The 22,567-nt window shown below is 39.1% G+C and overlaps 1 protein-coding gene across 3 annotated transcripts in view; it reads left to right on the forward strand.

Annotated features, from left to right (window-relative positions):
* The window catches only part of ctc1 (CTS telomere maintenance complex component 1), an 82,841-nt gene that overhangs the window by 42,369 nt on the left and 17,905 nt on the right, over positions 1-22,567 (forward strand). Inside the window, exons 13-21 of one of the 3 annotated variants that reach the window (XR_005941427.1) lie at positions 5,398-6,085; positions 11,944-12,033; positions 12,310-12,453; positions 12,899-12,993; positions 14,189-14,298; positions 14,742-14,907; positions 16,228-16,305; positions 18,367-18,544; positions 19,218-19,286. Coding sequence is in view for 1 of the 3 variants with exons in the window: in XM_041174846.1 (XP_041030780.1) it covers positions 5,398-6,085; positions 11,944-12,033; positions 12,310-12,453; positions 12,899-12,993; positions 14,189-14,298; positions 14,742-14,907; positions 16,228-16,305; positions 18,367-18,544; positions 19,222-19,286 (1,614 nt within the window). In the remaining 2 variants the exon portion in view is untranslated. The remainder of the gene's footprint in view (positions 1-5,397; positions 6,086-11,943; positions 12,034-12,309; positions 12,454-12,898; positions 12,994-14,188; positions 14,299-14,741; positions 14,908-16,227; positions 16,306-18,366; positions 18,545-19,217; positions 19,287-22,567) is intronic. The other 2 variants (XM_041174846.1, XR_005941428.1) reach the window with 2 other exon arrangements.

Consider the following 22,567-nt stretch of genomic DNA (forward strand, 5'->3'; position numbering starts at 1 on the left):
ACTTCCAAGCCAATCTGGTTGGACAATAGCACTGTTGGTTACGTGACCGAAACTGGCTGGAGATAACGAGTTTTAATCTAAGGACCCAGAGAGGCCTGGGCAGTCTGCAGAAGGCACCGAAAGAGACAGCAGCTGCAGCAAAATGCTCTGCCGTTTTTGCCTTTTAAGAACCTGGGGACTGTAAAGTCTTTAAAAGCCTCTCAACCTAATTCCAAAATCCAAGTCCACATGTAAAGAAATTGGACTTCCTGATTTGAAAGCCACAAATGTCTAACTTTATGATCTGTTGAACGTTCATCTCTTTGAGGGAATCCTACAATAATTTTGATATCTGACTCCAGCTACCTGAACTCATCTAAACAGCAATTCAGGAGTGGAAAAGACTTCCTTCTTCACCAGACCCTCAAAGACTGTCTTCTCATAAAGAGATAGAAACATGAACTATGAACCATTTTCTTTAACTGTACTTTTTCTCGAGTGTGTGTGCGTGACTGTTGAGTTATTAATGTAGCATTTACCGACTCTGGAGGAGTGTGTGAATAAATCTTAATTTTTAAACCCACAAAAATCTGCTGCTAATTATTTAAATTGACCACACGCAGAAGGGGACTAAGAAACACACACATTTACCTTTTCCAAAAAAACACATACTTAATATGGACTGTAAGAGAAGGGAATTGAGAGTTAAGTTTATCTTTCCTCCCCTGTCCATAACATTAGTGAAGTAGCATGCTGAGGTACTGAATAGTCTCTTTCAGACTGAATTGGTGGCCTGGACAGAATCACTGTTTTGGGAATGAAGGTTGTGATCAGTCTCCCAAATGTTTAATTGCAAGAAATTAAGATTCACCCAGCACTGAATGTCAGACAAGCAATTTGGCAACATGAGACAGTAGAGGAGTCAAATGAGGTGACGGTGAGGTAGAGCTGGGTATCATCTGTGTATGTACATGTGAATGCATATGTTTTCGGATGACTGATGCCTCTGTTGGACAACGTGTTGCTGAGAAATAGAAGGTGCCAAAGGTATATCTTTTGGAGACTCCAAAATTAATGAGCGTAGGGATGGGAAGTGAAGCCAATGCAAGAGATTCTCTGCCTACAACAGGATAGGTAAGAGTGGAACCAGGTGAAGGCAGTGCCACTCAGCTGAGCAACAGAGAAGAGGTGTTGGAAGAGAATGATGTAGTCAACTGTATCAAAGGCAGTTCATGCAAGAGGAGGAGGAGGGTAGTGCACCCTGGTCACTTACAGGATGTCACTTGTGACTTTTGGCAGAGGAAGAAACCTGATCAGAGAGTGAATAATTTGATATTCACTATCAAAGCTAGTATATGGAGAGGTGGCCTTTGGGCAAGGTACTGGAAGAACGCCAGCATCATTGGAACTGTACTCCATGAAGAAGTCACTCGTTTAATGGGAGGAACGGAGACATTTCTGCAGAAACTCATCTCTAAGGGATTTCCTATTCTTGTGATGATGGAAATGTTGCAGTGTTTAAAATTTTAAAAGAAGCCCCAATGTCTACACTGCTAGTTTCAAACAACAGGTGCTAATCAGATTTTTGCCATACCGTTGTCTACAATAATTCCCTTTTTTAACTAGATGCTGTGGTATTGACATGAAAGAAAAAAAATCACATATGCTGAAAGCAAAAATAAAATAACTTTTATTGATGTAACACCTTTCATGATCTTGAGTCCCAAAACGTTTTACAGTGGATTAAGTATTTCTGAAGTGCTTTCACTGTTGTAATGTAGTATAATACAGCAGTGAATTTTGTACAGCAGTCTTCCACAAACAGCAATGTGATGATGACCACATTGTCTGTTTTAGTGAAAGCACTGGAAATACACATCTGATCCACCATCTGAAAGAAAAAGACTGACGTTTTGGTGACAGCTTTTTCCAGCTGACTTGGCTGATTTCACCTATGATGGGTGGTGCAATTGGCCTGAACATGTCTAGGCTGAGAAATGTGGTCAGCTTTGGCTCTCCAGCTGAGTAAGCATGATCACTTATCTGTGTTTGGACGTGCACATGGGGATCGCCACAAGCTCAGGATTAGGCGCAACACTGATGTTCTCTAGGTTTGAAAAGCCTACTCTGTGAGCCCAGCAACATTTACTATTCACTAAGATAAAAGCAAAAAACTGCGGATGCTGGAAATCCAAAACAAAAACAAAAGTATCGGGAAAAACTCAGCAGGTCTGGCAGCATCTGTGGAGAGGAGCACAGTTAACATTTCGAGTCCGCATGACTCTTCAACAGAACTAAGGAAAAATAGAAAAGGGCTGAAATATAAGCTGGTTTGGGGGAGGGGTGGTGGGACAAGAAGAGTTGGATAGAGGGCCAGTGATATGTGGAGATGACCAAAAGATGTCACAGACAAAAGGACAAAGAGGTGTTGAAGGTGGTGATATTATCTAAAGGAATGTGCTAATTAAGGGTAGAAAGCAGGACGAGCAAGGTACAGATAGCCCTAGTGGGGGTGGGGTGGGGTGAAGGAATCGAAAAAGGCTAAAAGGTAGAGATAAAACAATGGATGGAAATACATTTAAAAGTAATGGAAATAGGTGGGAAAAGAAAAATCTATATAAATTATTGGAAAAAACAAAAAGGAGAGGGAAAATCGGGAAGGGGGTGGGGATGGAGGAGAGAGTTTAAGATCTAAAATTGTTGAACTCAATATTCAGTCCGGAAGGCTGTAAAGTGCCTAGTCGGAATATGAGGTGCTGTTCCTCCAGTTTGCGTTGATCTTCACTGGAACAATGCAGCAAGCTAAGGATGGACATGTGGGCATGAGAGCAGGGTGGAGTGTTGAAATGGCAAGCGACAGAGAGGTCTGGGTAATGCTTGCGGACAGACCGAAGGTGTTCTGCAAAGCAGTCACCCAGTCTGCGTTTGGTCTCTCCAATGTAGAGGAAACCACATTGGGAGCAACAAATGCAGTAGACTAAGTTGAAGGAAGTGCAAGTGAAATGCTGCTTCATTTGAAATGAGAGTTTGGGCCCTTGGACAGTGAGGAGAGGGGAAGTAAAGGGGCAGGTGTTGCATCTTCTGCGGTTGCATGGAAATGTGCCGTGGGAGGGCGTTGAGGTGTAGGGGGTGATGGAGGAGTGGACCAGGGTGTCACAGAGGGAACGATCCCTACAGAATGCCGCCGGGGGGGGGTGAAGGGAAGATGTGTTTGGTGGTGGCATCATGCTGGAGTTGGCAGAAATGGCAGAGATGATCCTTTGAATGCGGAGGCTGGTGGGGTGATAAGTGAGGACGAGGGTGATCCTATCATGTTTCTGGGAGGGAGAAGAAGGCGTGAGGGCGGATGCGCGGGAGATGGGCCGGACACGGTTGAGGGCCCTGTCAACCACCATGGGTGGAAAACCTCGGTTAAGGAAGAAGAACATGTCAGTCCGACTAGGCACTTTACAGCCTTCCGGACTGAATATTGAGTTCAACAATTTTAGATCATGAACTCTCTCCTCCATCCCCACCCCCTTCCCGATTTTCCCTCTCCTTTTTGTTTTTTCCAATAATTTATATAGATTTTTCTTTTCCCACCTATTTCCATTATTTTTAAATGTATCTCCACCTTTTAGCCTTTTTCGATTCCTTTACCCCCCCCCCCCCGGGCTATCTGTACCTTGCTCGTCCTGCTTTCTACCCATAATTAGCACTTTCCTTGAAATAATATCACCACCATCAACACCTGTTTGTCCTTTTGTCTGTGACATCTTTTGGTTATCTCCACCTGTCACTGGCCCTCAATCCAGCTCTTCTTGTCTCTTCCCCCCCACCTTAAACCAGTTTATATTTCACCCCTTTTCTATTTTTCCTTAGTTCTGTTGAAGAGTCATGTGGACTCAACGTTAACTGTGCTCCTCTCCACAGATGCTGCCAGACCTGCTGAGTTTTAACAGGTATTTTTGTTTTTGATTTGCAATTCACTTCCACTTTCACATAGAATGGTTCCTGCTGCAAGTGCTTAGGGAATTGTTGGCACCCACATTATTCTGTACATACTGTAGAAGTACACTTTTGGAAAGAAAAACTTGCATTTATATACTGCCTTTCATAACCTCCTTTACACTTGGCTAATGCATTACTTTTGAAGTTGTAATGTAGGAAACACAGCGACCAAAATGCACACAACTGCCACAAACAGCAATGTAATTAATAATAGCTGGATAACCTTGTTTTATGAACTTGATTGAGGGACACTGGCAAGAAACTCGCCCTGTTTGAAATATTACCCTTCAGAAGAGGAGGCAAAAAATTTAGGAGGTTAAAAATTAACGACTGTTTAGAGAAATCTGTTTATCATATTTGAATAATTCCACAAATCTGATTATTTTACATGTATGTGTGAATGCTAGACTTGGTTTGTTTAAGACTTGATTTAAAAGAGAATCTTCAACTGCAATCAGGAAGACAAGTTTTCTACTGAATGTAAATTAACGTGCTGAAAAGTTCAGTATCGTTACTGCATGCCTTATCCGGTTATATAATTACACGGACCATGCACAGCCATTGCACAGAAGCCGTGGTGAAAACGTACATGTCAAACCGGTTACAGATTTAACATTGATATGGGTATGGCTGAAGTTTTTTTTTTAATGCAAAAGCGAAATTAAAGCAGGATTGTAATCGGAATAAGATGTGAACTTGAGGAGAAACTTAAGTTTTCTCCTCCCGCACGAATTGGGCAAAACAAAGTTGTCCAGGATTTAGTTTCCCTTTAAGAGGCTCTGCAGTATTTTTCCATTACAGCCTGTCGACGTGGCATGGCTTGTTGTCTTTTGTCGGGCATGATGGGAGAGGATTTGGGAAGGGATTGAGCTGAAAGCGAATGTTTAGTTGTAGTTAGAGGTGAACGGTGATATTTTTGTAATTGAGGCTAGAATCTGGAATGTATTTTTTTTCAGTGACAAATCCTTTTTTAAGGTGCCTCGCAAATTTAATTAAAAAAAATAACTGCAGCATAGAGAAATGTCCAAACGTCCTTCCTCGGCTTGTTTGCTTCAGAACCGGGGCACATTTAGTGGCTATTATCTGCAATGCACGTCATTTATCAACCCTTGGGGATTTGCTGGGGAATGTGATTGGTCTGAACTGGAAGCGTTAGAGGGCGGGGTAGTTCTCTGCAGCAGATGTTTTTGTGGTTACTGAAACTCTCGGGTTTCGACTACAGCTCTCTTCGCTTTTGTTGCTGCTCCATTTTAGCCTCAGCTGCGTGAGCTCTTTTTGTTTGGTGGGGGGTGGCGAAAAAAAAAAACAAGAGCCGGAAACAAAAATGTAGCTTCTCTTTGTGAGTGCACTTGATTGGTAATTGAATCCAATTGAAAAATAAAAAAAATAATTTTTTTTAATATAAAAAAAAATCTGCTGTTTTAACAGGATCTATGCCCAGTTCTGTGTGGGTGACCTGCAAGTGCTGAAAAGACATGGGGCTGCTGCTGCTGCAAGACCAGCCCTGCTCAGCCCTGCGCTGCCAGCCAGTTTGTCGTCTGCTGCAAGCGCTGCGAGCAGCGGCAGCTGCAGTGAGGCATGCAAAAACGATGAGGTCAACGGCATCACGTCCAATCAGCGCCGAGACAGCCCTTCCCTTCCCAAAATGCCTCGGCTGGAGGAAGTTGTGCTGCAAGAAGGCCATGTTGGTGAAAGTGGAAGAACTGTCTGTTCACACCCATCATGGACTGGCGGGCGAGCGGTGGGCATCCAGGGCGAGCCCAGGCGGCCGGGCGACACCACAGGTACCCGCCCCGGACCTCGGGCAGCGCGGCCGAGCGAGAGGGAGGGGAGAACCCGCGGCGCGGGCTGCGTTGCCCAGCTGGTGCTTATAACTCACAAAGATGCCTTGATGCTGAGGAACTGTCAATATGGCAGAAACGAAGGCTGTGAGCATACTAATGGCTCTGGAGAGGCTTTCACCCAGAGAGCTAAAACGGGGCTGGGACTGGCTTTCCGGGCTTCTGCAGTCACCATGGGAAGACCCAGACAGCGGAAAGATGCAGGAAAAATCGAGGGATTGCTTGAGCTGGAAGCAGACCCCTCTCTTTGTTCTGAATACAACAAGCGTACACAAGTAAGTACTGTTTTAATTGAACTTTGTCCTTGAAAACTAGTGCTGCGATGCAGTACAATTACAGCTCTCTAATTATAGCAGCTATGACTGTTACATACTGTCCTAATCTCTCTCAAATGGAAATGATTTTGACACAAACTTCTGGTGGTCGATTACAAACCTTATTTGGATAAATTCCCTAAATCAAAAATAAACTGCAACATTAACCCTTTAGTTACTCTTTTTTTAAAAAAAACCCCACATTTAATTTTTGATCTTACAGAACATATCAATGAAAAATTGTGGACAAAGATCAAGTCTCTAAAAAAAAACTAATGATCTTGATCAAATCACTAATGGCTATACTATGTGGCACAAGATTCGTCATAAAGGAATGCCTGTATTTTTATATAAGCAACGACCTTCAGAGTATTAGTTTGCAAGGTTATAGTTGTGAACATGTGTTGGCTAGGTTGTGATCGATTTAGGTTGTTTACTGAATACAAGTAAATCTGAAGTGACCCATGACTTATCAAAAAGCTTTCTTTGTTTGGGTGTTGGCTTTGTTAACTCTTTGTGCTGAGGAGGTCATGTGATTAATTCAACCCTAAATGGGTTCTGTTGTGATAATTTTGCATTAAGCTTGCATTTTTTGGGGAGTTGAGCATTTTTTTGTCATCTTATCTATCTTATGTCATTTATCCTTGACTTCTTTCATTACTGAAAATTAATTTCATTTTCATCCCCATCTTGTAAATTGTTTTTTTTCATAAAATTAAAGTTGCTGGTTGGAGGTACAGTAAAAATGTTTCAATCATCTTTCGCTCCCAGAAACTATCCTGAGAAGTTACAAATTTTGGCTGCATTTTGGACCTAAACACTTCAGTTTAACTGAGAAATTGGTTTACAGTTAAGTCTCATGGATATATTCAAGCGCTATGATAGTAAGATGGAAACAGAATAAGCATTACGGAAAAGAGTTAATTAAAAATAGCATTCTTGTATGCCAGAGCCCTTGGTGTTTTTCAAGTTTGGATTGGTCATGTAATTTCTGAATCACTAAACACTGGGAATAAGTGTAAATGTGCAATTGTTAACTAAACATGAATACTGATAGCTTCATGAAGTCACTTCAGAATCCCTTTAAGCAAAAGCTTGAGATATGCTCAGTCAAATATAAAAACAATAAGAACTGGACACAAATGCTCCTGTTGCATTCACTTTTGTTTTGGAAGAGTTGCACGATTTCAGTTTATTGTATTGATTAAACATCCCTGCAAACATAAGTTATGTTCAAAAGATTAACACTCCACTTGTTTTTTTATATTGAGTAGATTAATTGTCTGGGTCTGAAAGTTACCTTTTCATCATGTAAACTTGCAATGGAGTGAGGAAAGTATGGGTAATGTTAAACTCCGAAACTAGTCATTGTGCAGCAGTAAAAGTGCAGTCTTTTTTGTTGAAACATTGATATTTTGAAATATTAAAATATATTTTGAAGTGAGTACACTACAAAAGTAAGTGTAAATTTCCATGAGTGAATAACTCAGAACTGCAGCTGTGTGAAATATGTTTTCATTTGCAGTATTTTGTGAACTGACCAAATTTCAAATCTGCATATTTGTAGCTTAATGCATCAAACCCTTTTGCTTTGGCTTAAATTTTGTGAATTTCATTGTTGTGGTTTGATATATCAACAAACCCTTATTTGAGCCTGTTTATTTCTGTCATTTTTAAAAATTAATTTCTGAGTTTACCACCATTTTGTTTCAAGATCGAACCTGTAACAGAAAATGCAAATTAGAATTAAACTTTGACTTGTACTTATTTTTGTGACCCAATTTCCCTTAGTATTTTTTAAAAATGTATTAATTGGGCTTTATCTGTTAAATGTTGAAAAAAGCATTTAATTTTTCCTGGGTAAATTTGAGATCTGAGTGCGCAGATCAGGATTACTGTCTCATTAGTGTTGGCCAGAATATTTGTTTGATCTTTTTATGTCTTTGGGAGAATTACTTTCAAATGTTTCTTGTGATATTTCCCGCCAATTTATGGGTGTCCGGAAGTAAGCACAGCTTCACCTAGTCTTTATAGCAAAGACGACGAGCTTTGAGGAAGCGCCATTTTTGTGCAAATTCATGCCTTCACTTGTATAGGTGTGGGAGGTATAGGTGTGGGAGGAAGACTACTGTAACATAATTTTGGTTGGTTCACAAAATACTGAAAATAGTTATTTGTGCTATAAACTGCTTTTCCTAAGCTTCTGGTAAATACTGCAGTTTGCCTAATGTGTGTCTTCATTGTTCGTTTGGGTCCCTCAGTAAAAGGGTGCAAAATTAACCCTTGCAATCTCGAGGAAATTAAAGGTGGCAAAACACAGTGCTTATTATTCTGCATTTATTGGTGTTAGGGAAAACTTGCTCCCAGTAAGCTTTGAATTGTATACAAATTGTTCTGGCAAATGGCCATTATTGTTTACAGTGGAGCTTTTCAAAGTTAAATAACCTTGAACCAATATTTTACTGGAAAAATAATGCAGCTTTTTTCTTGTTTAAAAAGTTCCACCTAATGCTGTCTTAAGAGTCACATTTGAGGAGGGTGGCTGAGATTAAACTCTGGACATTAGTGGAGCAGCAAGGGGTGACCGATATAAATTTATCAAAGCTTTTGCACATAATCATTTTGTTTAAAGTATCTTAATACTTAATGGGTTTGCGGTTTTGGGGATTTGCTCACCACTTTTCTTGGGAATGTCAAGAATCTTACATTTACATAGAGGTCTTAATTCATGGTCTGCAATTGTGAGGAGGGAAAATAATACATTAGGTACACTGAAAGACCAATTTAGAGTTCTTTTGCTTAGTCTCTTGCATAGATCCGAGATAGTTACGGGCACACACCAGTTCTGAACGTAATTTCTATTCAACATGTTACTTAAAACTTTTTCTTAAACATTCATAATGAGAAATACGTGGAAACCTTAAATAAGATTGTTGACTTGTTGTTACAGGTAGTTTTGCAGATGATAGTCCCTAGATAAATTCTCCTTGAAGTTCAAGGTGCTTTCTGTTTCCTGTGAGGTAGAGATAGTTGACTCTCATTTTCACCATGATGATGTATGACTCTCAGCACATTTTCTGTTGCACATTGTTGCCAGAAAGCAATGGAGTAACTTGTTTTTCCAGACACTATTATCTGGTGGCAATGGGATTTATTTTAGAATAGCTTTTCATATTATGTATACTCTCTGTAACATAACTATATTTTTGAAATGGTATATATGGATTAATGCTGAGCGTTTAGTATTTTTGTAAATATAACTTTCTCCAAATGGCGCTTTTTCAGTTAATGTAAATGAGAATTTTACAACCGATCTTAAATGTCTAAATTGTAATCCTAGGAAAATATATTCATGTTGCATCAAAGGTCATAATGGAATTACTTAGAGTAGTAATGTACTGTTACACTTGTCCTTCAAGATGGATTTGAGCTAAAAATGTGACTTAATTTTTAAAGTATAAATCTACTTTTGATCTATATTTTGATTAAGGATGCAATATTAGCAAAATATCAGGAGTTAAAATATACATAACTTACAGCTGGTGGGCTATTTGTACAGAGTTCTGACAAATGGAAAAAGCTTCCAATTTAAAATGGCTGACAATGTGTCTCTTTACAAGTATTCCACTGTCGTACTTGGTTAATAGTGATTGCGTGGCTAGGGAAACATTTTTTCCTACAAGTTAATTTTTTTTAATTTGCCCATGGGGTGTGGGTATCATTGGCTAGGCCAGCATTTATTTCCCATCCCTAATTACCCTTGTTCAGAGGACATTTTAAGAGTCAGCCACTTGCTGTGGGTCTCGAGTCAGATGTAGGCCAGACCAGGTAAGGAAGGCAGACTTCCTTCCCTAAAGGACATTAGTGAACTGTGTGCAATGTGTTGGGTGCATTGTGTGCTAAGGACATCTTTTACATAGTTAAAGGTGTGAGAGAGCATATTTATGTTTAACTAAGCTTCTTGAACACTTTCCTGTGGTTGGTAGCCAAAACTGAATTCCTGATTTGTGAAATAGTAAATGCCATCTCATCTGAAGACGTTAGAAGCTAAACAAATATACAGTATTGTTGAAACCACCAAAGAGCACCAAAATTGTGGTTATGAATACCATGGCATTTGTTAATGCTTACAAGGTGAAGAATATTGTCATTATTTTCAAAAAAAACCTATGACCTTAATTTCCCACTAACAATTATGTTAGACGCAGCACATTTTATGGCCAATTGTATAACCTAATAATGCTAGTGTCGTTGCCAAGTTCCACTTCTGAAAAAAAAAAGTTATCACACCCTTGCGATTTGTTAAGAGAAAAATGTCATCTTGTGCCATGTCTTTAGTGGTGTATATAGGGAAAGACTGATATTTGGCAAATCAATGGGTGATTTCCAAAATCTTTGCATGGCAAAGGTCAATTTTATGAATTGCGCAATGCACCTTCTCCGAGATTGGTGTTCACCTCTTGAGTGTAGGTGCAGGATCATTTTTTCCATTACACCTATTCTCAGTGGGGTGCTTAATTTCCACTACTGAAGTTAGTTTTTAAACCCCTGTGCCAACACTTAATATGGTTGTTACATTTACAAAACATTTAATTTTATGCAAATGTAAGGAAAATTAGTGTAATGTGAATTAATGTAATGTAAATAATATTTTTAAAATAGCTTACTTGTAAATGGCGGCAGTTGGAGTAAGTCAGAGGACCTAAGGTTTTATGCTGCAAGTTGAACTTGCAGTATGATTTTACTGTGTTGGTTATACTCTTATTAATGGGTTATACTCGTCTTATTAATATGTTTGAAGTATTGCAGTGTCCTACTGTAATATACACTGGCATCTACTTACCAGTGCAATATTTTACATTCCCAAAAAGTCACTGGTGTTGGAAGGAACTGCTCCCTGAATCTCACTGAGCTAACCCTAGCTGTCACTTTCACCAGCCTCCCTGCTGTTTCCCTCACTGCAACTGAAAAATATAACTAAAATCTGTTGATGATGGCCAAAATGCAGTTCTGTATAATGAAATTGAATTACTATTGAAGTAATGGCAGGTTGCCTCTATCAAATTTTTGAGAAGTGCAATAGCTTGTAGTTGACTACTATATGCTTTGTGAGGAAGGGATGCAAAACTGAGAAGCTGCCCGTTTCTTTTAGATGTGATTTTTACAGTCATAAATGTATTTGATAGATGAATTGCAAATGAAAGTTGTTTAAATTGTTTACTCTTTACTTTCCCCAAGTCCTTCTCACATATTGCCCCTATGCTCGCTAACCTAGATTGGCTCCTGGTCAAGAATGTAGTGCTTTGATTTTAAAATTCTCATCCTTGTTTTCAAATCCCTCCATGGGATTACCCAGATGGCACTTGGTTGCCAGTTTTCTCACGTTTTACTCTCCTGTTGTTCTGAAGGTGCTAAAACATGATTGCGTATGCATTTAATAAGAACATCTTAATAATGAAGGATGCTTATTAAACAGGTAATGCACATCTTTGATCTCTTCCCATCAGTCTTGAGAGCAGTCAGTGCTGCTGAACAACCAGTAATGTGTGAATAGTTCAGTTCGATATTTGTATGTTCAATTTTCCTTGTGTTGATCTTTGTTCCTTCCCACTATTTCAGTGTTTTGTTGGGGATCTCTTGCCATTGATTTTTTTCCTTTTTGCTTGCGTTAATATGAAAAAAAGCATTTTAGATGCCTGTTCCTGAAACCAGATTTCTCCTCTGGACCAACTGACTCAACATCTTGGCTCTGGTATATTTGTACCCACTTGGGAGAGTCGAACCAGTTATATGTAATTTTCTTCACAATGCCATTGCAGGTGCTGTTGGATTTCATGGACAAAGCTGTGAAGTGGTACCATCTGATAAACCAGGGGGGAGTGTACAGACTGATTACACCAAAACAGCTGGTAAGAGAATCAAAAGCTGCTATTTTGAGGAATATTAAAGCATAGAAAACAAAAGTCTTAACCTGTGGCAAAATTTAGAAGTTAGCATGCTGTTGCCTTTGGATTTTAGTTGGCTGCAAAGGAATAGCATGAATTATGATAGTGTATTCTGACTCTTATTTTGCAGTAGTGAATGGTTGAGGAAGTTAATTATGTTCAGTTATCACTTAAAAATCTGAAAATATTTGCTGTGCTTAGTAGTTTGGAATGTTTGCAATCTTTCCCTTCATTATCCAGGACACATCTGTTTTTGAGCGACGCTGTTGTTCCTCAGTTCCATGGAAGACTCTGCAGAGTTTGAATTGTCCGCTCAACCTTGTTGTTCAACCTGACTGGAAGTTTCAATATATTTCCAATCTATCCTGTTTACGCCAATCCCAGGTAGGTCAGTAATTTGGAAATCAAGGAAAAGCAGAGATAAATTGGGTTTCCGTGCAACATTAGTCTTGTCATTCAAAAATAACAATGGCTTGCAGAAATAATTTCTAGAGCATTGGAAAGTGGGGGTTTTGTAAGAGAAAGGTGTAGCTATGTGTAAAATATAATAATGAATTGTTACAGTACTCTGGGATCCACCTTGATAGTTAAAGATCACAGTTAATGTGACTGGCTATGAGAGATAATAAACGGAACAATATTGCTTTGATATTTGAAAATAAAAGAGCCAATATCTTTCACTTTATAATTGTTGATGGCGATAAGAAAGGTTCCATGATTTTCATTGTTTTATGTTTATAGAGCTTGTGTCATTATTTCTGTTAATATTTTTGCCTTTGAGATATAGTTCCCCATCAGGTTTTTTTAACTGGTAAAATTTTGATTTCAGCTTTTCGAAAATCAGATAAACCTGCCTGCTTACCTTAAAAACTTGCCTTCAGAAATACCTCGTATAAATTCTATTCAGGAAATACTCTCTCATAGGTAAGCACAAAATGCACTCCTACATGTTGAGAACTGCCTTTTCCTGGCTGAACTTTTTCTTTGATTACTCCTTTGTCTCCTCTACTGAAGTTGGTGACTCATGCTAGACTACGGACTGCATTTTACATGCCCCTGCCAGGAGGGAGTGTGTGGGGGCACATTGAATATGGCAGCTGCCCACCACCTACCTGCTCACCCCTATCGAATGGGTGTGTGGGCGCATGCTGAAAGCGGTAGCCCACCCTTCATATTTAAGAAGATTGTTGAGGACCAATCAGGCTTGTTACCAAGCCAATTTACCACGATAATACGTAGCCGGTTTTTATAAACAAAATTTTCAAAGTGGGGGGGGTGTTCTATCTTGAGGGGCTGTCTCCCAAGATAGACACCCCCCCACCCACTATCTTCCTACCTACACAATGCATTAAACCCGGGGTCCGTTGGGCTGCATTCCTCCTCATTGCTGTGCCAACAACGCCTGCTGATGCGCTCATGGAGCTGGTGGCTAATCGGATTAGCTGGCAGCTCCCGAGGGTGGGAGTTCCTCCCTGTTGAGAGGTGGAAGTCCCCCACTGCTCCAATTGAGCCCATCCGCACAGTGTAATGGCAACAGGGTGGGCTGGTGTGGAGTGGGTTGGCTACACGCCGACTTTACATTATGAAGCTGTCTGCCTCCCCCGCCCCCCCAACCTTGTAATACCCTGCCCCACAGTTCTACAAGTCACAAACCCAGTCTCTAAATTGCTATCCATTGCACGTAAGTTTAAACAGCAAGTGTAGATGGGCTTTTGGACTGTGGACCATTGCAACTTTGTCCCTGTGCCCGATCAAACCTTGTATCATATGCGCTTTGAATAGGATCACTTGGCAGCAAAAGAAGTGGGATTCCTGGCCAATATTTTAAAAAAACTTCTTAGTGAATAAACACAAACCAGTCCTGTTGGCTCTGCTGTTTAAGACGCTTCTAATATGTTTTTGACTGGGCATTATTTATATTCGAAATTAAGAAGTTGCTGTGCACTGAAAGGATTATTCTGAAATGAATTTTGAGTTTTATTTTCACGCTTGAAATTTTGAAAGTTTTGCATAACGTTTTGCCAACTTCAGATAAGAGAGTTTAGCACACACCCTGTTTTAGAGAAACACAGCCTGTATGAGCTTGAATTAGTCTTCTAATATTTGGATGGTTTTGCAGTTTCACAGCATCGCTTGTCTCTTTCACTGGAATCATATTGGAAAGGATCTGCTATGAACCCAATAGAAGAGACAATTTTGCAGCTGTTATAACTGATAAAAATACACAAGGTAAGAATGTAGTAATATTCCAATCAGTATCAAATCTATTAGACATACTGTGTATTGCCAAAATTGGATTGTTCAACAGTTGGTTGATATACTGAAGCAATGTTGCGTCACAGTGATGGGATGCAGATGTGCGTCCAGCATTTCTCTCTGGTTGAAGCTAGGAATGAGATAATCAGGGAAGATGCCGAGAATAGGCTTTTTGTTTCATTAGTGGGAAAACAGGGTGTAAATATGAGAATGGTTATTGCTCTTGTGTATAGAAACACTGACAAAGGCTGAGGAATGGATCACCTGTTGGGTGGAGAGTTGTTCCAGACAGCCATTTTGTGTGTTTCCCTGTTAGTAACAGTACTGAGTTGATGAGTATAAAAGGTGTTTATTCCAACTTGACTGGTGATTTTATTTTGTTATGTTTAACTTGTTTGCCTCTTGCTTGATTATAGGTATTTCTGTTCCTGGTGATTGGGGTTTGAAGTTACTTGTTGGAGACGTTCAAAATACTGCCATAACTCTGCACATCTATGTGGATCTCAAGCTGTTATCTTACACCCTTGGAATTTTACCAGGAGCCATGGTGGTGTTTTATGGTTTGGAGAGGACCACATCAAGGTTAGTATTCTATTTAGAAGTAAGCCATTCAGTCTTTTGAGCCAGCTCCACCATTCAGTTATATCCTGATTGGTTTGTACCTCAACTCCATTTACTTGCTTTAGCACCATGTCCTTTTGCTACCATTACCATACAAAAACCTATCAATCTCTGTCATGAATATTTCAATTGTCCTACAATTTACAAACCTTTAGGGCGTAAGTTCTAGATTTTCCCCAACCCCGTGTGTGGAAAAAGTGCTTCCTGAATGGGCAAATTCTAATTTTGAAATTAGGTCCCCTCATTCATGCCCCACTAGAGGAATAGTTTGTCTTTATTTACAGCTTTGAATCCTTTTAACATTTTAAACATCTTAATCAGATCAGTTCTTTTAAACTCAAGGGAATACAAGCCAAATTTATGCAACCTGTCATAATTTTATTGCCTGACCTCCGGTATTCTGGATCCCTGTTGTACTGGCTCCAAAGCCAATATATGCTTCTTGAGGTGCGATGCTCAAAACAGAATGCAGAACTTCAAGCTTCTATGCAACTGAAGCATTACTTCTTCCTTTTCATAATCCTCCCCTCTGCCCACCTTGAGATAAAGGTTGATATTCCATTAGCCTTTTTGGTTTTTATGCTAGTCTACAAGCTTTAAATGACTTAGGTGCTTGGACTTCCAAATCTATTTGCTCTTCTGCAATTCCTTGTCATTTAGCAAACACTGCAGTTCATCTTTCTTGGGTCCAAAGTGGGTGATGCCATACTTGCCCACATTAAAATCCCCCAACTGTCATAAATTTTCCCACTTATTTAACCCAAATTCATTTCATAGATAACCCTTGCAGCTATCACAGTGTTGACATTTTCATTTCATCAGTCCTGCATGCATTAAGATTCAGGCCTCAGAGGTGCTTAATCACAGTGCCATTCAACTCTCAAAAGGGGGCCTTTGCAGGATTCGGGTGAATCCCCATGACTGAGAAAAATGTACATAAAATACTGCAGACCTGAAACAAAACGGAAAATGTTGGAAATGCTCAGCTGAAAATACAGCATCTATGGAGAGAAGAAAGTAGGTTAACCTCATTTCAGTTCTACCACTGTTCATTTCTCTATAGGTGCTGCCTGACTTGCTGAATATTCCCAGAATCTCTCATTACTGAAAAATGGGTTTTTGTTTGATTTTTATTGCTTTTGACACCAATGCTAAATGTGTGCAATAATATTTTTAAAAGCGTCCTCAAATCCAATTGAATAAATTGAAGCCATCCAATCGAGTTAAGACAACGTTTCAGAAAAATCCATTTCTGTTGAATCTTCCCAAACTGTTTTTCAGGCACAACAATGTGTACTGCAAATATGTACCCTCGAGCAGTGTGTCTGTCCTTGCAATTCCTTCATTGGAGGCTCTAAGGTTGGTATTTTGATTCTCGCTTTGCTCATCTTGTGTGAAAGCTCAATGTACTAAAATGGAAGAATCTGTACATCCATAGCAGTATTCAACTTTGCATTTCATGCAGACTTCCTAAGGGAATAAACATAGTACAGTCTGTTCCAATTGGGGAAAGTATCACAAACCTTGGTAGTTGCTATTTAACTTCACAATATCTAGTATAGATAATTTAGTAACACTTTCAGAAAAAGCTACTTTTTCCACATTGTGTTCCCTTAAACTTGGTCTAACAATGGGAAACAAAATCTTTTTGAATTGTTAGAAATTTAACCTGGGTTTTTCAGGCTCCATGTTGACTTGTAATTTCAGCCCCTCAATAATTTCTAAGGACTCAGTTTCTTAAGTTCACCCAGTTTCCCCTCGCACACCCACAGGTCTGTACTAGTTCCTCACACCCAGCATAGAGAAACAAAGTGCCTTCACAGTCAAGCATTGGCCCCTGTCTGTCAATCCTTATGTCTTGCTGTGCACTATTCAAAAAATGAGGTAGGAGCGATGCAACTAAGTATCATTGCTACACTGTGTTCAGAGGGACAGAGTCACACCACTGGCAATATCAAAGAGAGCTGCTGTTTATTTTACTAAGGTTAAAATATCTGGCTGTTACTGCCAGCAAATGGAAATTTGGGTCAGGAGTCTTGCTCCTCTTGCACTTTTGTCAATGTGGTGGTCGTGAGAAAGAAAAAGGAGAGGAAAATAAATTGCAGGGTGGGGGAAGGGGGGAACAAAAGTTTGAGAGGAGGAAAATTCAACCCGTTTTCTTGGAAAAAAAAGTCGAATTCAAGGTTGGTTTAAAAAGCCACTTTAGAGATGAGCTTGGCTTAAACAGAATGAATTGCAAAGTCGGATTTAGAAATGCAAGTCTTAACAGGATGAACTGTCTGCAAAGCTTCTTGAGTGAACAGCAGGAAGTTCTCACTTCTAGTGAGTTTCCATTATCCTATTCTGTGAAATTTCAAATGAAATTTTTGATGCAATTAGCTTTAGTACCAAGGAGTAGGGTTGTTGCAATGGAAACAAGTAGAATTCTGTTAACACCTTTTTTAAAAAAAAAAAGTTGGGGTTCAAGACCATTGCTGTACAACATGACTAATCTGGGCTACGATGGTGAAACTGGCATTTGATTTTTCAAAACAAATTTAAGACACATCGTCTGTTTACGAGAAAACATGGTGTTGTGGTTTCCTGCATCGTGGGTGAAATCCTGTGGATGCTTTTCTACATCCGTGTGTAAAATTTCTAATGCTGCTATTTTATCACAACTTATAATCACATTTAATTTAGGTGCACTAAAAATGAGCAGATTAATCCATGCATGAGAAGCCCATGGAGCGCTCTTAATCTCAACCTTGCTGCTTGGGAATGTAGGGTACAGATTGGAGGCTATCTGTTCCATCAAAAGCTGCATGGAGATTGCCGCTCCAACCTCTAAGTCAGGAAATGAATAAACCTTGAGAGCATATCGTTTGCTCACCTGTTTGGTCTTGTGCAAGAAGAAAACAAATTGTAAATATAATGGGCAAAGTGAAGCTCTACTGTCTCTTTTTGGATGCTAACTTGTCCCATCGGTGTCTCAAATTGAATTGTCTGATTTGGAAACTTCCGTCATTAATCGTTTAAATGGAGAATTAAAATTTGTCAATGCGATTCAATATCGCAAGGTCACCATCTGTAAAGACAGGTTTTGACGTATTGGACCTGCTCATTTCATCCTCATTTCTCATGAGGAATACTAACAAAATTTGCCATTTGCCGTTTGTACTTCCAACATTTTGATTTCAGATATTCAGCATCGCAGTTACTTTTATTTGACAGTTGTGATTTGGTGATCTCATTTAAGCAGTCTTTTTTATTCATTCACACGCTGTGAGCTTCCCTGGCTGGGCCAGCCTTTATTGCCCATCCCTAGTTGCCCTTGAGAAAGGCGGTGGTGAGCTGCCTTCTTAAACCGTTGCTGTTAAATTTGAGATTAGTGACTTTAAGTTTCATTGTCTCATCTGAAACTGTTGGACTTTTTTTCAGGTCCGCTTCCACTTTATCCATAAATACTGCTATTGCAGACATGCCTCAGCTATATCTTGGAAATTTAATTTCTGGGCGAGAGAATCACTTACAGGGTATTGTTTACTGCCATGTGGTTAATATTCAGTGGCTGAAACTCCAGTGGGTTTGCAGTTGTTGCAGCAGCATTTTTAAACAGGTATGTTTTAATTTTAAGTTAGAAATGACAAGATTCTCAGTTAGACATATTTGAACCCAAGTTGTTATGTAGAACAGAAAATGGGAGGATAAAAAACAGGTCTGTTAGCATCTTTAAAGGAAAATACAAGTTAACTAACTTGTAAGGGGTTTCCAGCTGAAGTGTTAAGCTGCCTTATACTAGGAAGATTCTATTTTCTTCCTGTGCCTAGATCAAGCTGAGTTATTGCTATGCAATCCTGCATAGAATTCAGTCACAGAAAGTCAGTTTGATGTGTTCCTGGATAACAAGATGGAGTAAAAAATCACGCCGGGATATTTTTACTGTAATTCTCTGCAAATGATCTCTCCAGTGTGGGGAAAATATTTAATGTCACACACAAGGCATATCCAAAGACACACAACATGTGTACCTAAACACTTGCATCACAAAGCAAATTATGTTGGAAATAATAACACATTGGGGCATCAAAATATAAAGTGAAGTTAAAAGCCAACATTTTCATGAATTTAGATAATATATCCAAATCTTTCTTGTAGTTCAGCATGAATCTTAGAAAGTGTGTGTAGCTACAACAAAAAGATCAGATGCATTATTTTTCAAAAAGTAAAGTCTTGTAGATACATTTACAAAAATGCAACTGGAATGACAAGTTATTATTTAATTTCTATGGTTAGGACAGGTGCACAAGAATTTCTGGACCTTGTTTGTCTGCAGTTGGTGTATTTCGTGCTAATGCAAGGTAAGCATCAAGGATTAGGAACCAAAATGATCACCTCAAGAATCATTCTGTACTTTATTATGGTGATCACCAAAACAAGTCCAAGAAGATCAGCAGTGTTTTACAAATTGGAATGTGTCTTGTGTGGGCGTGCTTATCCTTTTTTTTTTACAGGTTCTTACACATGTTGTTTCAGTATGAAACATTCATTATTATGAAATAACAGGCAGAGTATTAGTTCATAATGTTTCCTATGTTATTTTATCCCAGTGATAGATGACTATTAACTATAACTTATTGCTCCAAGTTAATGCACTTGATCATTAGACAACATGTGCAAGTTGGAATACCCCATACCACAAAATGGTCACAACATTCATTTCACTGGCGCATTTAGATTTGGGAAAACAATGGTTGCTTCATACTGTGGACTTGAATTTTGGCATCCATTTTTATACTACAATATCAATGATGTTTTCTTGTTGCCCCATTTCCTTTCAAACTTTTGCTGTTCACTTTACGGAGCATCTTTTCCCACATGATCTTTCTTCAGTTAGGAGCTGGAAGTCATTTATTTGCATTATGACAAGTAAACAATATTTTTTCCTCTTGTCTGAGATGGTTAACTTCTTCAGTCTTGATAGCTGCTTTTTGTCAGGAATTGACACAGCTGCAAGCACTTAACCCTAAAACCTTCTCCTTCCCTGCATTCATATTGAGTTGTATGATTTATTATATCGCCCATTCTCTTTTTGAGCACCTAGAAATTGTGGAACTCCTTAGCTTTTGCTCCCCCTAACAATTTTAAAGCTTTTAATCCTCAAGCTTTGCATCAATAAATCACTTTTTTCTGATTTATTATCATCTCATTTTTCTCTTTAAGTTGTACTGTGGGGAATAAGTTAATACAAATTAATGGACTGGTATAGAGTCCAAGTGAGATTACAGATGAATATTTTTTATTAGAAGTTTAGCTTGTAATTCTGCCCCACTTCTGAGAGAGCATTATAACTTCTCCACCAACAACTTTGCCTATGGAATTGGGCAATCACCTCAGTTTTTTAGTAATTCTGAAAACCCTTTTTGATCTGTGGCTTGTCAATACAAAATCACTTACAGTGGGTATTTAATTTTTTTGATTAGTTGTTATCAGTGAGCAAATATATTTAAACCAATCTGCTGCAAGGTAATATATTACACAGTCTCTTCTTTACCGCAAACATTTACTCTTGTCAGAAACAAACTGTTGAATTGGCAAGCATGCAGCAATACTGTTTGTAAACTATTACTATTTAAATGCACTTTTCTTCAGAAGTCCGCAAATATTTTTTGCATTTACTGCTAATTAGCACATGGCTGCATGCAAGTGTGCACCTGAGAAGGGATAAGGTGCAAGTTGGTGCAAAATTGCCATTTTAATTAAAAGTTTGAATCCATTCCTGACTAGCTGCAGTTTGCATTGTTAAGATTAACTTTTTGAAACATGACAAGGATGGGAAAGGAAGCCCTTGGAGCAGTTTGCTGCGTTTTTTGTGGTGGATTTTAATGTACTCGGTCCAATCACCTGAACATGCAGGTATCTGTTCCAAAGTTTCTGTGTACTGTGGGGAATAAGTTATTACAAATTAATGGACTGGTATAGAGTCCAAGTGAGATTACAGATGAATATTTTTTATTAGAAGTTTAGCTTGTAATTCTGCCCCACTTCTGAGAGCATTATAACTTCTCCCTATCACCTTCACAACATTCATCAAAGTTAACTCTATCATGGGATCAGCCTCCTGCTCTCTTGATTTTCTCTTGACTTGATCTTTAGCACTGCACTACTCCCAACTTGGTAATCATTGATACAGTCAGGCGCTTGCCCCTCAGCCATTGTTCTTTCCATTTTTAAAAAACCCAGCTTCCTTCAAAAACCCATTGTTGACTCATCTGTTCTCCCACTGTCACCCATCTTCACCCTCCCTTTACTTCTTTGGTTCTGAAATGTGATATCACATCCCGACTGCATGTTCACTTCCCTGTCTAATCTGTTTATGTTCTTTTACTCGAGTTTCTGCCTCACTCACAAGACTTCACGTTGGTCTGTCACCAAGCACATGCTGTGTGACTGATCATGCACATTATCCCTTTTTGGACCTACTGTATGTTTTGATACAGTTGGCCATACACTGACTCCATTGGTTGCTCTTTGTGGTCAGATACTGATCTCTTGTGGGTTCCATTTGTCTCTGTCCCAATGTTGTGGCACATTTTCTGTAATCACTCCTTCCTCCATATCCACACAGTCAATTCTAGTATAACTCAAGGCTTCAGTCTTTCTGCTCTGCGATGTTATCTGTATACGTTGTTACGATCAAGTCCCTGTCTTCCATACCTGAGGTTGGTTATAACCGAGTTTGAATATGCACTTGACTGTAAGTAAAGCTATTTGTAGAAATAAGCCAGCCAGATCTCTTGAATTAACAAGTAAGGAGTTAGTTTTATTGCTAAAAAACTCACTTGGGCAAAAAAGACTTTTTAATAACGTAAAGACATGTCCTGAATCCCATGACATATGCATACGCATACAAACTAGCATGTAAAACAGAACAAATTACAGGTTGGAGAAGGTGGCATTGGTAAGAGTTAAAGTGAGTAAGGGAAAATAAAACCTCTTATTGTTCCTTTGGTCTTGAAATTCCAGTGGCATTGTGGTTGATGTAAACTAGTTTTTCTTCTGGAGACAGGCTCTTTTAAACTGTAATCCATCTTTTTCCAAAGTGGATACTACGGCACTTGGAAGTTCCTTTTCCTTAAAATTATTTATCACTGTGATGTATTCTAAAATGTAACAGAGATGGGCCCTGAACTTGAGAATAGTAGGGCGAGAGAAATGATACATCAGCTGGATTTTACTGGTGCCTTCAGCAGACTCCTCTTATGCTGTAACAAACAGACAAGCTTATAATCATAGCTTTTCACAAGTGGTGTTCTAGATCATGTAACTGCTGTCATTGGCACACAATGGCGAACAATCGATATTGACAAAAGGGCTTTGATCTCCCATGGTCAAAGCCATCAAAATGCCATTGAAACAGATAAAGAGCCCTTAAATGAGTCCTGTAAGTCTTCCTTTGTTCTGGCTGTTTCTGGAGTCAGGAAGTCTGATGGCCTACTGCCCTTATGTTTTGCAGGAAGTTCAAACAATGTCAAGTATGAAGTCCATCAAGCAAACTGCCTAGACATGTCCCCTCGTAATCCAAGTTCAGAGGCTTCTAGAAACCTGGCCAATTTGTAGGTCAGGCGACTTCAGCCATTTT

This window comes from Carcharodon carcharias, chromosome 26 (assembly GCF_017639515.1).
Source record: "Carcharodon carcharias isolate sCarCar2 chromosome 26, sCarCar2.pri, whole genome shotgun sequence".
Taxonomy (NCBI): Eukaryota; Metazoa; Chordata; class Chondrichthyes; order Lamniformes; family Lamnidae; genus Carcharodon; species Carcharodon carcharias.